This window comes from Hyla sarda, chromosome 11, assembly GCF_029499605.1.
Source record: "Hyla sarda isolate aHylSar1 chromosome 11, aHylSar1.hap1, whole genome shotgun sequence".
Classification (NCBI taxonomy): Eukaryota; Metazoa; Chordata; class Amphibia; order Anura; family Hylidae; genus Hyla; species Hyla sarda.
In genome coordinates, this window is record NC_079199.1 from 102366261 (window position 1) to 102380859 (window position 14599).

A 14599-nucleotide genomic window follows, 5' to 3' on the forward strand; every position below is an offset into this window, starting at 1 on the left:
AAAGCTTACTACAGCCAAACGATAGAGACATCCCACCGGCCCTGGAATCTTGAGAGCTGCTGCTGCTGTAACCCGTCTGCTCCATGGTTTTACTTGCGTGAGGATCATCACTCCTGTAGGACTTGTCAGAACTTCTAAAAGCCGTTGTGGTCTAAAACACACAGGAACATATACATCCCTTTTATTAGACACCGATGACAGGTTTTAAAATCTGTAGTATCCAAAGAGGATGATGAAACCCTCCGAAAACCAAGACATCTGACTCCCAAGTGGATTCTTCAAGGAGGTTTGCACCAGTTTTCCAGGGTTTCTTCATCCTCTTTGCATACTGTGTAGATCAGCTGTGAGGGCGAAGCATCCTCTGCTATGGAGACACCCATTTTGGTCTGATTATGCTTTTGTACGCAACAGAACAAGACGAGCGGCACTCCTATACTGGCTGGACCCACAGGCTTCCCTTTGTAGAAACATAAGAATTGGACTTACTTGTGCGTCATCTTTTTCCAATATATCCTCATTCCGCCTGGCTCTCTTTTCCTGTTGACTCTCATCATCATCCTCTGAATATCTGACTCTTTTCTGAGCATTGGTGGAATCTCTTGGTTGCTCAGTAGATACGGTCAGGTTATGCTGCAGAGCTTCTTTTTCACACAACTCCTCCCAAGCTCCTTCAGGCACCTCGTATTGGAGAATACTAGGGATATCTTGATCATCAGGACAAGCAGGAAGCATCTCTTCATCTATACATGGCCTATCGTCCGTAACACTTAAAGTCTTGAGGAACGCAGTAGAACATTGGTTGTTTTGGGGTGGAGCCCCAGAACCTGAAGACAAAGCCGGTTCGAGAACGTTACTTGTGCTTGATGCCCTTTTGTTGGGCAACTTGGGATGAAACACTTTAAGAGATAACCTTTTTGGTAAGAGATTTTCCCTCGCTGTTGCTTTGTTTTGTTCATCTTCGGGTTCCTTTTCTTGAATGCCTTCTGTTTTGGACAGCTCTGCATTTAATCCTTGTACAGAACCTGAAGGGTCCACAGTCTGGGAAGCTGCTGGGAGCTGATCAATAAGGCTGGAGACCGGTGCCGTGTGATGGGGAGAAACTTTCCATTTCTTGGTCAAACTCTTTATCTTTAACCGAATATCAGCAACACTTCTACGATGACTTTTGACTTCTTGTGAAGTCCCAAAAGCTTTAAAATTAGAGGAGATGTCTTCAGGAAAACTAACATTCATCTCTGATATTTGGGGGTCTTTGTGAAGGGATTTATCTTCCACGTTTTCAGTAGCCTGGATTGTACCTGTAACTTGATCAATCAAATCAGACGTTTGCTCTATCTTTTGGACAGTTTTGTTGTGATATTCTACTAGATCAGGTTTTAGTCGTTGTGACCCAAACGTTTCAGTGACTTGGTCAGACATTACATCCTTGGCCACGATCTCTTTTTCCAGTATTTGAAAAGAAACCCTCTTTCCCTTCTCTTTTTTCAACTTCTTTTCCGGTGACATTTCTGGGTCTTTTTGAGGATCAAAAGTTAACGTTTCTACAGGAGGGGCATACGTTTTCGGTCCTTCAGGTCCGACATAGTCCCTAGAATCAGAAGCAAGAACCGAGGGATCACAACTCAATAAGTCAACCTCCTTAACAGATCTAAGCTCGCTGGTCATTTCCAGACTCACACTTTTTGATTCTAACAATTGATCTTGGAATCCATTTTCAGATCCTAGTTTATTGTCGGAAACACCATGTTTAGAGACTAGGGGTCCACTTTCAGCACGTGCACCATCGACGGATGCCGCTTGGGCTTTGGTTTGTTCTATGTCGCATGAAGTCATGCTACTAGAAACTGGAGAACAAACTCTTACAGGAGTAGTAACAGGAGCGGCATCCAAGGCTTTGTTCTCAATGGCAACTGTATGAGATTTGGTCATTTCCATCTCACCCTGATGACACACAGTTTTATCAAAGGAAGACTTATTCATTAAACCTTCTGTAGGAGGAACATTCAGATCAGTCTCTTCCATATTGCAAACAAGACGTACAGTTTCGTCACTGAAAGCTAAAGACTTCTGGCGGTAAGAAACACTCTTCCTCTTAGGGAGGATGTCCGAAAACTGAAGGCTTCTATCACGTAGTTGGTCTATAAAGACTGTATTTGACTTTGTGAAGTCCATGTCTTCTTCCTTGGAGTGCATCATGTTCGCAGATGTAACAGAGGCATTTGTTGGAGCAGGAATAATATTTTTAGCCTTTGTGCTTTCAAGCATTCTGCTTTCGATGGACGTAGTATGGGACCTGGTAACGTCCATATCATTGTGTTCATATAAATATATAGTCTTATCTTGTGATTCAATAGACACAGGAGCTTGTGTCTCCAAGTGGTTTCCTTTATCCTTTTCAAATGCCCAGTCTTTAGCCCTTTTCATGTCTAAAGCTAAAGTTCTCTCTTCCACAAGGGACCGTCTGGACAATACGGAAACTTGTGGATTGTTCGTTACAAATTGAGCTCTTGGCGCAGTCTTCACGTCTTCCAGTATTTTGCTTTCGATGGCTGTAGTATGAGATTTGGTAACATCCATATCAGTCTGTTCATATGAAAATAGACTGTTATCCTGTAATGCAGTAGACACAGGAATATTTTTTTCCAAATAGTTTCCAGAATCAATATTGGTATTCCTTCCCATTTCTAAATCTGAAGTCCTCCCTTCCACCAGGGATCGTCTCGACAATAAGGGACGTTGCAAATTATTATTTGTTTGCTCAAGAACAGCATTTCTATTGGTTTGCTGATCAGTATTAACATTTTGATTCTTTGCACTTTCCAATGTTTTGCTTTCGATGGCTGTAGTATGGGACCTGGTAATGTCCATATCATTATGTTCATATAAAAATATAGTCTTCTCCAAAAGATTCCCTTTATCCTTGTCAGATGCTAGGTCGACTCCTTTATCCTTTCTCATTTCTAAATCTAAGGCCCTCCCTTCCGCAAGCGACCGTCTCGACAATATGGGAAGTTGCAGATTATTATTAGTCAGTAATGCAGTTCTTGATCTATCGGTTGGCTTTTTAGTATTAACGTTTATAACCTCCGCCCCTTCTAATGCTTTGCTTTCGATGGCTGTAGTATGGGACCTAGTAATGTCCATATCATTCTGTTCATATAAAAATATAGTCTTATCTGGTGATTCCATAGACACACGGGTATGTTTCTCCAAATGGTTTCCATTATCCAGGTCCACTGCCCAGTCAATACCTTTTCCCATTTCTAAATGTAAAGTTTTCCCCTCCACAAGAGACGGTCTGGCAGACATGGGAAGTTGCAGATCATTTCCAGGCTTATTACGGTCAATAAAAACTGTATTGGATTGTGTAATATACATATCTTGATCTAACTCTGTATAGTTTCTCCTACTAAAGTCATGCACCGAACGAGGCCTGGAAATGTTTTTACCGAGATGACTCTTTACTGATGCCGAACAGACGTCATTTTGGGACACACTTTTTATACAATCATTACCCATCTCTACAATCAGCTTGTTCTCAATGGCTACTGTATGAGCTCTGGTCATATCCATATCTTGGTCCCCTAGATACAATGTTTTATCCTTGATGGATTCAAACGATGGATTTACTTTGTTCCAAGACTGCGATTGTCTTTGTTCCAAGACTGCAGTAGCAAGTAGACCGGCATTGACTGTCGTCATCTCCATGTCACCTTCCTGATGGACAGTTATGTCATAAGGATGCTGCTTCAACTCCTTATGTGCAGGGTCATTCTCCCAAGAAATTGTGTTTCTTTTAGCAGAATTAGGAAGAGTGATGTCCTTTACTGAAGTGGATGGATCATGTGAACTTATTGGATTTCTCTCAATGACCATTGTATGGCTTCTCGTAATATCCATGTCCTCTCCCTGAGGAAGCAGAGTTGTAGGCTCCGAGCAAGAGACACTTTCCTTTTTTGTCAGTGCAGAACTAACATTATGCGACGTGCTTTTTACACGATCTTTACCCATCTCTGCTATCATCTTGTTCTCGATGGCTACTGTATGTGTTCTGGTCATATCCATATCATCCTGGTCGCCTAGATACAATGTTTTATCCTTGAAGGATTCAAACGGTAGATTCACTTTGTTCCAAGTCTGCGATTTTCTAGTAGTAAGTAGACCATCATTGACTGTTTTCATCTCCATATCGTTTACCTGATGGATAGTCACATCTTTTACTGAGGTGGATTGATCTTTTGAGCCTACTGGATTTCTCTCAATGACCATTGTATGGCTTCTTGTAATATCCATGTCCTCTCCCTGAGGAAGCAGAGTTGTATGCTCCAAGCTAAACACGCTTTCCTTTTTTGTCAGTGCAGAAGTAACATTTTGCGACGTGCTTTTTACATGATCTTCACCCATCTCCGCTATCAGCTTGTTCTCAATGGCTACTGTATGTGCTCTGGTCATATCCATATCATCTTGGTCTCCGAGATACAATGTTTTATTTTTAAAGGATTCAAAAGGTAGATTTAGTTTATTCCAAGACTGCGATTTTCTAGCAGTAGTAGGAAGACCGGCATAGACTGTTGTCATCTCCATATCACCTCCCTGATAGACTGTTACATCCTTTACGGATTGTTCATGGGACCCTACTGGATTTCTCTCAATAACCATTGTATGGCTTCGTGTAATATCCATGTCCTCTCCCTGAGGAAGTAGAGTAGTATGATCTGAGCAAAAGATGCTTTCTTTATTTATTAATACAGAACTAACATTCTGTGACATACTTTTCACTGAATTATTACCAATCTCAGCTATTAACTTGTTCTCAATAGCTACTGTATGTGCTCTGGTCATATCCATATCATCGTGGTCTCCTAGATACAATGTTTTATCCTTGAAGGATTCAAATGTTGGATTTCCTTTGTTCCAAGACTGTGACTTTCTAGCAGCAGTAAGTAGACCGGTATGGACTTTCGTCATCTCCATCTCACCTTCCTGATGAATGGTAACATCCTTTACCGACTGATTATGTGACCTACCTGGAATGCTCTCAATGACCATTGTATGACTTCTCGTCATATCCATGTCCTCTCCCTGTGAAAGAAGAGTAGTGAGCTCCAGACCAAAGACTCTTTCCTTCCTTTGAATAGTTGATACATTTGGATTGTTTCTGGTAAGTTCCATTTCATTTTCTTTATCAAAGTGAATAGTTCTATCAGCCTTCTTTTGGCAAGTATGCAACAGTTCTTCCTGAGCCAGGCAGCCCTGCCTTATGTGAGTGGTATGACTTCTGGTCATATCCATGTCCTCTCCTTGAGGAAGAAGAGTGGTGAGCTCCAGGCCGAAGACTCTTTCTTTCCTTTGAACAGTTGTTACATTTGGATTCCGGTTTGTTAAAACTGAATTGTTTCTAGTAAGTACCATTTCCTTTTCTTTATCAAAATGAATAGTTTTATCGGAGGTCGAAGCCATCTCAGTTGGGTATGTAGACATCTGGGCGACGGTGTCCCGATGAGGGCTGCTTTGCCTTATGCGAGTAGTATGACTACAGGTTAAATCCATGTCCTCTCCCACAGGAAGAAGAGTTGTATTGTCCATGCAGAAGACTTTCTGTTGAACAGATGAAACTCTTCGATCCTCGTTCAAGAAAACAGAATTATTTCTGGTAAGTTCCATTTCATTTTCCTTATCAAAACGAATAGTTTTATCGGAAGATAAAAGAGTCTCATTTCGGGATGTATGTGATTGGACTTCTTGAGGAAGGCAGCTTTGCCTTATGTGAGTCGTATGACTTCTCGTAATGTCCATGTCCTCTCCTTGAGGAAGAAGAGTGGTGAGCTCCAGGCCAAAGAACCTTTCCTTCCCCTGAACAGATGTTACATTTCGCTTGTCATTGACGAAAACTGAACTGTTTCTGGTAAGTTCCATCTCATTTTCCTTATTGAAATGGACGGTTTTATCCATCTCCCCTTGGGATGTGTGTGGCTGGACTCCTTGAGTAGGAACCATTTGCCCTATGCGAGTGGTATGACTACAGGTTATATCCATGTCATCTTCTATGAACACAGTTTGGTCATTAGAAGTTAATCTGTGTATATTGTTGCCTTTGACATGACTGAGCTCGAATATAGAGAGCGACTTAGGTTGACTGGGGGCGTTATTGGTGGAAGTTAAATTGCCTGGGAAAAAAGAATCGATGTTGGTTGTGTGGCATCTTGTCAGGTCCAGTCCATCGTCTTGCTCTCTGAACATCTGGGTCACGTTTCCTGTATTGTCCTGGGTGGGAGCAAATAGAAAAATGTTCTCCTTTTCATCATCCGCTGCTTTAGATTTATCGCCTGCAAGACTTGCCAAGAAGTCACTAAACTTTATTTTCTTCTCCACGGCAGATTGTCTCTCGATCGCAGGTTTGTCACAACTGGTTGACAATTGTAAATCCTTGTTTTTGACCACTTCCTCACTGGTTTGAGGTTTTAGGCTGGCCAAGAACTGGCTGGTGTCTATCTTCTTCGCTTTCTCTTCGATCAGTCCATGAATGGCTATTGTGTTGCTTGAGGTCATGTCCATATCATTGTCCGAAGAGAAGAAAATTGTTCTGTCTTTAGTGCCATCAGAATAATTCCACTGTGAAGTGATAAAAAGGATAGGTTAGAGTAAAAATATACTGTAAAAACTTAACACAGATGATTGGGAAAAAACTAAAGCCAAAGCATTCAACTCTATTTTTAGCTTTTATATCCCGTAAAAAATAAATAAATACAAAAGGGGTATTCCAAGATTTTTTTTCTTTTATCTCATGATGCCACATTATAATACAGTGTAATACGCTTCTATTATGCTTTGTCCAAGTCTTTATTTTACTGTGGTCTCTGCAGTGGGTGGGCGTATAGTAGGACAGAAGAGAATTACTGAAGTACCGTAAATACTCGAGTATAAGCCGAGTTTTTCAGCACGATTTTTCGTGTTGAAAACGCCCCCCCTCAGCTTATACTCGAGTGAACTCTCCACCTGTCAATCCCTTCAGAAGGGATTGACAGGCGGAGAGTTCACTCAAATATAAGCCGAAGAGGGCGTTTTCAGCACGAAAAATTGCAAAACTACAATTCCCAGCATGCCCAGACCCCCTTTAGTTTTCTACTCACCTCCTCTCGGTGGGAAGGAAGGGTGAGCTGGTCCGGGCCATCTATGCTGCAGGGACCGTCCGGTGGGGAGGGTTAGTCGCTCCGGGCTGTCCATTTTCACCGGGGGGGGGCCTCTTCTCCGCGACTGCCCCGGACTAGTGACGTTGCCTTGACGACGATGCACAGGGACGCGCATGAACGTCCCTGTGCGTCGTCGTCAAGGCAATGTCACTAGTCCGGGGCAGGCCTGGAGCGCGGAGAAGAGGCCCCCCCCCCCCCGGTGAAAATAGACAGCCCGGAACGACTAATCCTCCCCACCGGACACTCTTTAACCTGCGGACCTCCAGAGGTTTCAAAACTACAACTCCCAGCATGCCCGGACAGCCGATGGCTGAAGGGATTGACAGGCGGTGATGATGAAGGGGGGGGGGGGGGGTCTGGATGATGACATGGGGGGGGGGGGGATGATGTATTTCCCGCCCTAGGCTTCTAGTCGACTCAATTTCACCCCAAAAACCGAGAAAAAAGTTAAGGGCCTCGGCTTATATTCGGGTCAGCTTATACTCGAGTATATACGGTAATGCTTCCACCCATCCATTGCAGCATAGCCATGTCCCTTGGAGATCATGTGACTTATGACATTGTCTCTGGCTGCATGGAATGCTGGAAAAGGTCAGAGACAATAGAAGGAAAAAAGTAAAATAAAAACACACTTCTAGGTGTGGGTCCCATACATGAAAACAGGAGGTAATAGACCCATATAACAGTATTATAAATTGGCCTCATGGGCTATAAAGCTGAAGGAAAAATCCTGGAATACCCGCAGCCTTTTTATATCCTCACTTTCTAAGGCGTCGTCTACTACTTTATTATTCTAATAACAGAGCCATATCAATGGTTTATTTCTTAACAAACAAGTTCTGTAGCCCCCCCCCCTCCCCCCCAATCTCAGAAGTGGTGTAAGGGATCGTTATACCAGGGAGAGTTGCAGATTCTATTGGTACCATTTTAGGGCGAGGGACATTTTCTAATTCTGGCATTGGGTATATTTTTAATTAGACTAGGTTTACTGTATGGAACGAATACCATTCTATTCAGAGGTAGTTCTGGACATTTGTAAACGCAGTAATACCAGTAAGTTTTTTCCCTTATATGATAAATGGTGGGAAAAAAAAAAAAAAAATGGGGAATGATATTTTATTGCATTTATTAAGTTTCTAAAAACATGTATAATACAGGCCCTGGGGTCCTTCACCCGGCAATCACGATGGAGGAAGAGGGGGGGGGGCAACAGTACTAAAGAGGATTCCCAGTTAAGATGGTAATTCATCTAATGGTGGATGTTAGCTGCAGTTAGCAGCCTATACCCACCAGTTATGACGTGGGCCCCTTAGCCCACTCAATACACCCTGATGTGACATACAAATGTCGGGAAGAGGTTGACATTCACACGGCTGGTCAATTTCTGCCTGGATATTCTGCAGCATGTGGACGGGACTTCAACGGATCTCATCCACTTTTTTGCTACCGTACCAGACATCTGGTTAGATGCGATTACACAAAACTGCTACATCGTTAAGAAGAGAAAATGGTTCTTACATCTGCACTGTGACCTGGGGCCTGAATAGGTCCATGAAGCAGCGTGTCCATTCCTAAAGTTAAATAGACAGAATTAGTAAACTAATATTTAAAACTTGGTTCACACAGTGTAAATCCTCCTCCCCCCACCCCCTGCTTTTCCATAGGCCAGTGTTTCCCAACCAGGGTGCCTCCAGGTGTTGCAAAACTACAACTCCCAGCATGCCTGGACAGCCTTTGGCTGTCCAGGCATGCTGGGAGTTGTAGTTTTGCAACACCTGGAGTCACCTTGATTGGGAAACACTGCCATATGGACTTTAATACATGCTATTATGCTAAATAGTGCAGTTTTTTTATTCAATTTTAAAAGGGGTTAACCAGGAAAAAAAAAATATATTTAATATATCAACTGGCTCCAGAAAGTTAAAACAGATTTGTAAATTACTTCTATTAAAAAAAAAAAAAAAAAAAATCTTAATCCTTTCAGTACTTATGAGCTTCTAAAGTTAAGGTTGTTCTTTTCTGTCTAAGTGCTCTCTGATGACACCTGTCTCGGGAACCGCCCAAATCCCCATAGCAAACCTCTTGACACGTGTGATCAGAGAGCACTTAGACAGAAATGAACAACCTTAACTTCAGAAGCTCATAAGTACTGAAAGGATTAAGATTTTTTTAATAGAAGTAATTTACAAATCTGTTTAACTTTCTGGAGCCAACTGATCCAGGAAATTTTTTTTTTTTTTTTATAGAATACCCCTTTAAAGCCGCATTTTTTGAAAAATGTAAATAAATAGATAAGAGACTTGTACTTGTGTACCTGCAATCTCACATGTACTGGCTGGTCCTTTGTTCCTGTTAAAGAAATTAGAAAACAGTAAAAAAAATAAATAAATAAATAAATAAAGTTACATAATGTATTTATAGGATAATAAAGAGAAAAAAAAAACAAAAAACAAAAATAAATAAAATTGTTGAACAATTACTAATAGAAGCAAAATATAACTGGATCACACAATTTAGGCCCCTTTCACACTACCGTTATGACACAATAGAGTGACGGCCGCCAGGGAGTATAGCGGGAGGAGAAAAAATAAAATAAAATACTGCTTGCGCAGTCTTTTTCTCCCGCTACTAAACAATGGCGCCTCACGGATCCCATTGACTATAATGGGGTCCATCGGGACCCGTTGGTTGCCCATTGTACCCCGTCAAAATAACGGCTGTTAAAGTTGTTTTTTTTTCCCTGACTTTAACAGCCGTTCTCGACAGGGCACAATGGTGGTGTGAATGTAGCCTTAGGATACGTTCACTCATACAGGATCCTGCGCAGGAATTGTAACTGCCGATTAGAAGCTGCGCTCGGTTATTTCGTTTACAATGAAATCTGCAGCAGAAAATCCTGCGCACATGTGAACGTAGTCTTACACAAGAATTTCCCTCCGCTGTTTAGGCCGCCGGCGTTATTGCACAGTTTTGTGGTAATGAGACCTGCGCTGTCCTTCCTGCACGTACAGATGTGGGGGCGAAAACTTCAGGGGTGCAGGAATACAGGCGCTGACCAAGAAGACAGACAAGTGAAGCCAGGTAGGTAACAAACAGCTTTAATCCAATGCGACGCGTTTCACCGCGCTTGCGCGGTGAAACGCGTCGCATTGGATTAAAGCTGGTGAAACGCGTCACATTGGATTAAATCTGTTTGTTACCTACCTGGCTTCACTGGTCCCCTTCTTGGTCAGCGCCTGTATTCCTGCACCCCTGAAGTTTTCGCCCTCACATCTCTATCGTTTCCAGGAAGGCTGCAGACCTAGTTCACTACAGCAAAAACGTATATCCTTGTTGTGTGGGAATTTGCACAACTTGGCAGGGTGAGCCTTCATTTTTACCCTCCCTCCTCAAACACCTGTGATCCCGTTGATTCTCCACAAGGGAGCGCCTGTTCTTCGTTTGTTTTACTGCACATACAGGAACAGACCAGTGGTAATAGAAAGAAAAAGAAACAGACCGCAAACGGCGCCTCGTGTATTACCCTTAAGAGTAGGTATGGGGAAGTGAAGCCCCTTAATAGTGGCTGCTCACCTTGGAGAAGAAGAAATGGTGCCTATCACCTCAAACAGAGGTCTAAAGGTGGGGCAGGCTGCTCAGCCGGAGGGTCCGCAGGAGGCAGGTAAACCTGTCCTGTTCAAGTATGTGAGGAGGTAGAGGAAGAAGGACCAACGAAATTCCTGGCGCTGCTAGCTCAAAAACACTGGAGGCAATGGGTTATAGATGAAAGATCCTGGCAGGGATCATATTTATTAAAACAACAAAAGTACAGATGACGCGTTTCGAGGGTAAACCCCTCTTCATCAGATCAGCATAACATACATAGGACACATGGCAAGTTTAAATACAGTGTGAACAGGCGCCAAAACCGCAAAATGGGCGTGGCTAGAATGGTCATTACAGGTGTTGCCCTTACACACCTAGCATAGAATCAACCAACATAAAAGCAATTGTGCATCCTTTCCTTACTATATTTTTATGTTGGTTGATTCTATGGTAGGTGTGTAAGGGCAACACCTGTAATGACCTTTGACCATTCTAGCCACGCCCATTTTGCGGTTTTGGCGCCTGTTCACACTGTATTTAACCTTGCCATGTGTCCTATGTATGTTATGCTGATCTGATGAAGAGGGGTTTACCCTCGAAACGCGTCATCTGTACTTTTGTTGTTTTAATAAATATGATCCCTGCCAGGATCTTTCATCTATAACCCATTGCCTCCAGTGTTTTTGAGCTAGCAGCGCCTGGAATTTCATTGGTCCTTCTTCCTCTACCTCCTCGCATTCAGGAACAGACCAGAGACATTACAGAGCAACATCCCACAGTGTAAGCAGAAGAGGTGGTCTATTGGTTAGTTCTATAACACCAAATGTGTTCAGTCTGTACCATGCACTGCCTTCCTTGGAATAATATTCATATATTGTAGAACGTAATGAGTGTTCTCCGAAGAACCTTGAGAACACGGTGATATTTATGTAACGTACTTACATATTACTACACGAAGTGCTGGTCCCAAAACCTGTAATAGAAGTACAAGGAGTATGAAACAACCGAAAGGATAACATGTATAACTTCCTTTAACCCCTTCCCACTATAGCAGGTCCCTTCTAAGATTTACTTCTTTTCTCATTTAAAGAACCTGTGTGAATATGTGGGTGTTACCTTTACTCTGCAGGTCAGTACTATTAGGCTATGTTCACACTACATAACATATTCATGGAAGATCAGAATATTCCAGCTATGCATTCCGTGTGGTGTCCACAGAAAGAATGAACAGGTTAATTTTTTCAGGGAACAGGAAAAACTAAATTTCCATGTCGGGCACAGAAATTCCACCGTGTGTACAGCGCAGCAGAATCCTGTTTAATCCAAGAGGAAATCCGCACAGAAATGACAACATGTGACCATATGGCCTCACAGTGTTACCTGGTATAGAATTTGTGTTCTGTAATACAAGTATATATATTTTTCGGGCAGTGTTTCCCAATCAGGGTGCCTTCAGCTGTTAATAAACTAAAACTCCCAGCATGTCAGGATCAGGAGCTGACAGTATTATCCTGATCCCAGCTCTTTAACCCCATAGAAGCCACTGTCAATAGATAAGGCTGGTGTTTTGCAACCAGTGTGCCTACAGCTGTTGCAAAACTACAACTCCCAGCATTGGGAGTTGTAGTTTTGCAACAACAGGAGGAACCCTGGTTGGAAAACACTGACATATTTTTTGACAAGTGTGTAACAATTTTAAAGTGTACCTGTCATCAACAAAAACTTTATATAATGTAGATAATACTATTATAGCGGGGCCCTGTACACCCGAGGACAAGCGGGGCCCTGTACACCCGAGGACAAGCGGGGCCCTGTACACCCGAGGACAAGCGGGGCCCTGTACACCCGAGGACAAGCGGGGCCCTGTACACCCGAGGACAAGCGGGGCCCTGTACACCCGAGGACAAGCGGGGCCCTGTACACCCGAGGACAAGCGGGGCCCTGTACACCCGAGGACAAGCGGGGCCCTGTACACCCGAGGACAAGCGGGGCCCTGTACACCCGAGGACAAGCGGGGCCCTGTACACCCGAGGACAAGCGGGGCCCTGTACACCCAAGGACAAGCGGGGCCCTGTACACCCAAGGACAAGCGGGGCCCTGTACACCCAAGGACAAGCGGGGCCCTGTACACCCAAGGACAAGCGGGGCCCTGTACACCCAAGGACAAGCGGGGCCCTGTACACCCAAGGACAAGCGGGGCCCTGTACACCCAAGGACAAGCGGGGCCCTGTACACCCAAGGACAAGCGGGGCCCTGTACACCCAAGGACAAGCGGGGCCCTGTACACCCGAGGACAAGCGGGGCCCTGTACACCGAGGACAAGCGGGGCCCTGTACACTAATGCTCTGTGACACACTCCCGACTCACATCAGGACGATTGACAAGCCAGGAGCCTGCACAGATCCCCGCTTGTCCCGCCCTCACTTCCTTTATTTGGACTCATCATAGGAGACACCGGCAATAGCTGCAGGGACAGAATTTTTTTGACCCCAAAATATACACATTTTTAACCAATTTATATTGCAAATATACATATAAATGTTTTTATCTACATTATATAAAAAGTTTTTGTTGACGACAGGTACACTTTAAAGTATAGGAGAATTAAAGGGATTTTCTGGACAAAAAAGGATTGGGGGCATCAATTCCTGATGGGCGGGGTGTCAGCCTCACATTCAGGAGGGCTGCTGCATCTATGTAGTGATTGGGCCAGCAGCACTTTGCTTCAGTTACTGCAGCTCCCATTCACTTCCGGGAGTCAGTCATTTTACGCACAGAAAACCCATTTAAAGGGGTACTCCAGTGAAAACCTTTTTTCTTTTAAATCAACTGGTGGCAGAAAGTTAAACATATTTGTAATTTACTTCTATTAAAAAATCTTAATCCTTCCAGTACTTATTAGCTGCAGGATGCTACAGAGGAAATTCCTTTCTTTTTGGAACACTGATGACATCACGAGCACAGTGCTCTCTGCTGACATCTCTGTCCATTTTAGCAACCGTGCATAGCAGATGTATGCTAAGGGCAGCATGGTGGCTTAGTGGTCAGCACTGCTGCCTTGCAGTGCTGGGGATTTGGGTTCAAATCCCACTAAGGACAACAATAAATAAAGCTTTATTATTATAATAACATCAGCAGAGAGAACTGTGCTCGTGATGTCATCAGAGAGCATTCCAAAAAGAAAAGCATTTCCTCTGTAGTATTCAGCAGCTAATAAGTACAGGAAGGATTAAGATTGTTTAATAAAAGCAATTTACAAATATGTTTAACTTTTTGCCACCAGTTGATTTAAAAGAAAAAAAGGTTTTCACCGGAGTACCCCTTTAAGGCTGTTTTCACACAGTGGAATGTCTGCACAAAATCTGCTGCAGCAGAGTCCCATTGATTTCAATGAGATTCTGCTGTATTGTTCACACGGCAGAATTTCCGCTGCAGATGTTTCTGCTGCGGAAATCCAGATTCCTGTCTATTCTTTTTGCGGAATTTGCCCGGAAATACATTGCCGTCTAAGAGACAGTACATTTCCGAGCAGTCTCAGAGCACGCCGTGTCGTTCAAAAGTGCAGAACGTCCCCCCTTTATTTCCCCTACAGGACGTATGTAGGATGTTACCTTCATTTTCCTGATCAGCTGATCCAGTCGCCTGCAGCTCTGGTGTGAAAACTCTAGAAGATGACAATATAAAGAAATAGATCAGTTTAAATGTAGAAAATTAAACTGTTTAACTCACTAGGAAAGATTTACTAGGAAACCTACTATAAACCCGGCCCGATGACCTGGGGACAGGGTGATGAGTGCCCAAGACTTACTAATGCACATTGGGAT

The 14599-nt window shown here is 43.3% G+C and overlaps 1 protein-coding gene across 3 annotated transcripts in view; it reads right to left on the reverse strand.

Moving 5' to 3' along the window:
* KNL1 (kinetochore scaffold 1) overlaps positions 1 to 14599 on the reverse strand; it is a 48978-nt gene that overhangs the window by 26485 nt on the left and 7894 nt on the right. For all 3 annotated transcript variants that reach the window (XM_056546099.1, XM_056546098.1, XM_056546100.1), the window contains exons 6-11: positions 14387 to 14439; positions 11718 to 11748; positions 9505 to 9539; positions 8709 to 8761; positions 487 to 6612; positions 10 to 151 (exon numbers count right to left, since the gene is read on the reverse strand). In XM_056546099.1, coding sequence (XP_056402074.1) covers positions 10 to 151; positions 487 to 6612; positions 8709 to 8761; positions 9505 to 9539; positions 11718 to 11748; positions 14387 to 14439 — 6440 coding nt within the window. The remainder of the gene's footprint in view (positions 1 to 9; positions 152 to 486; positions 6613 to 8708; positions 8762 to 9504; positions 9540 to 11717; positions 11749 to 14386; positions 14440 to 14599) is intronic.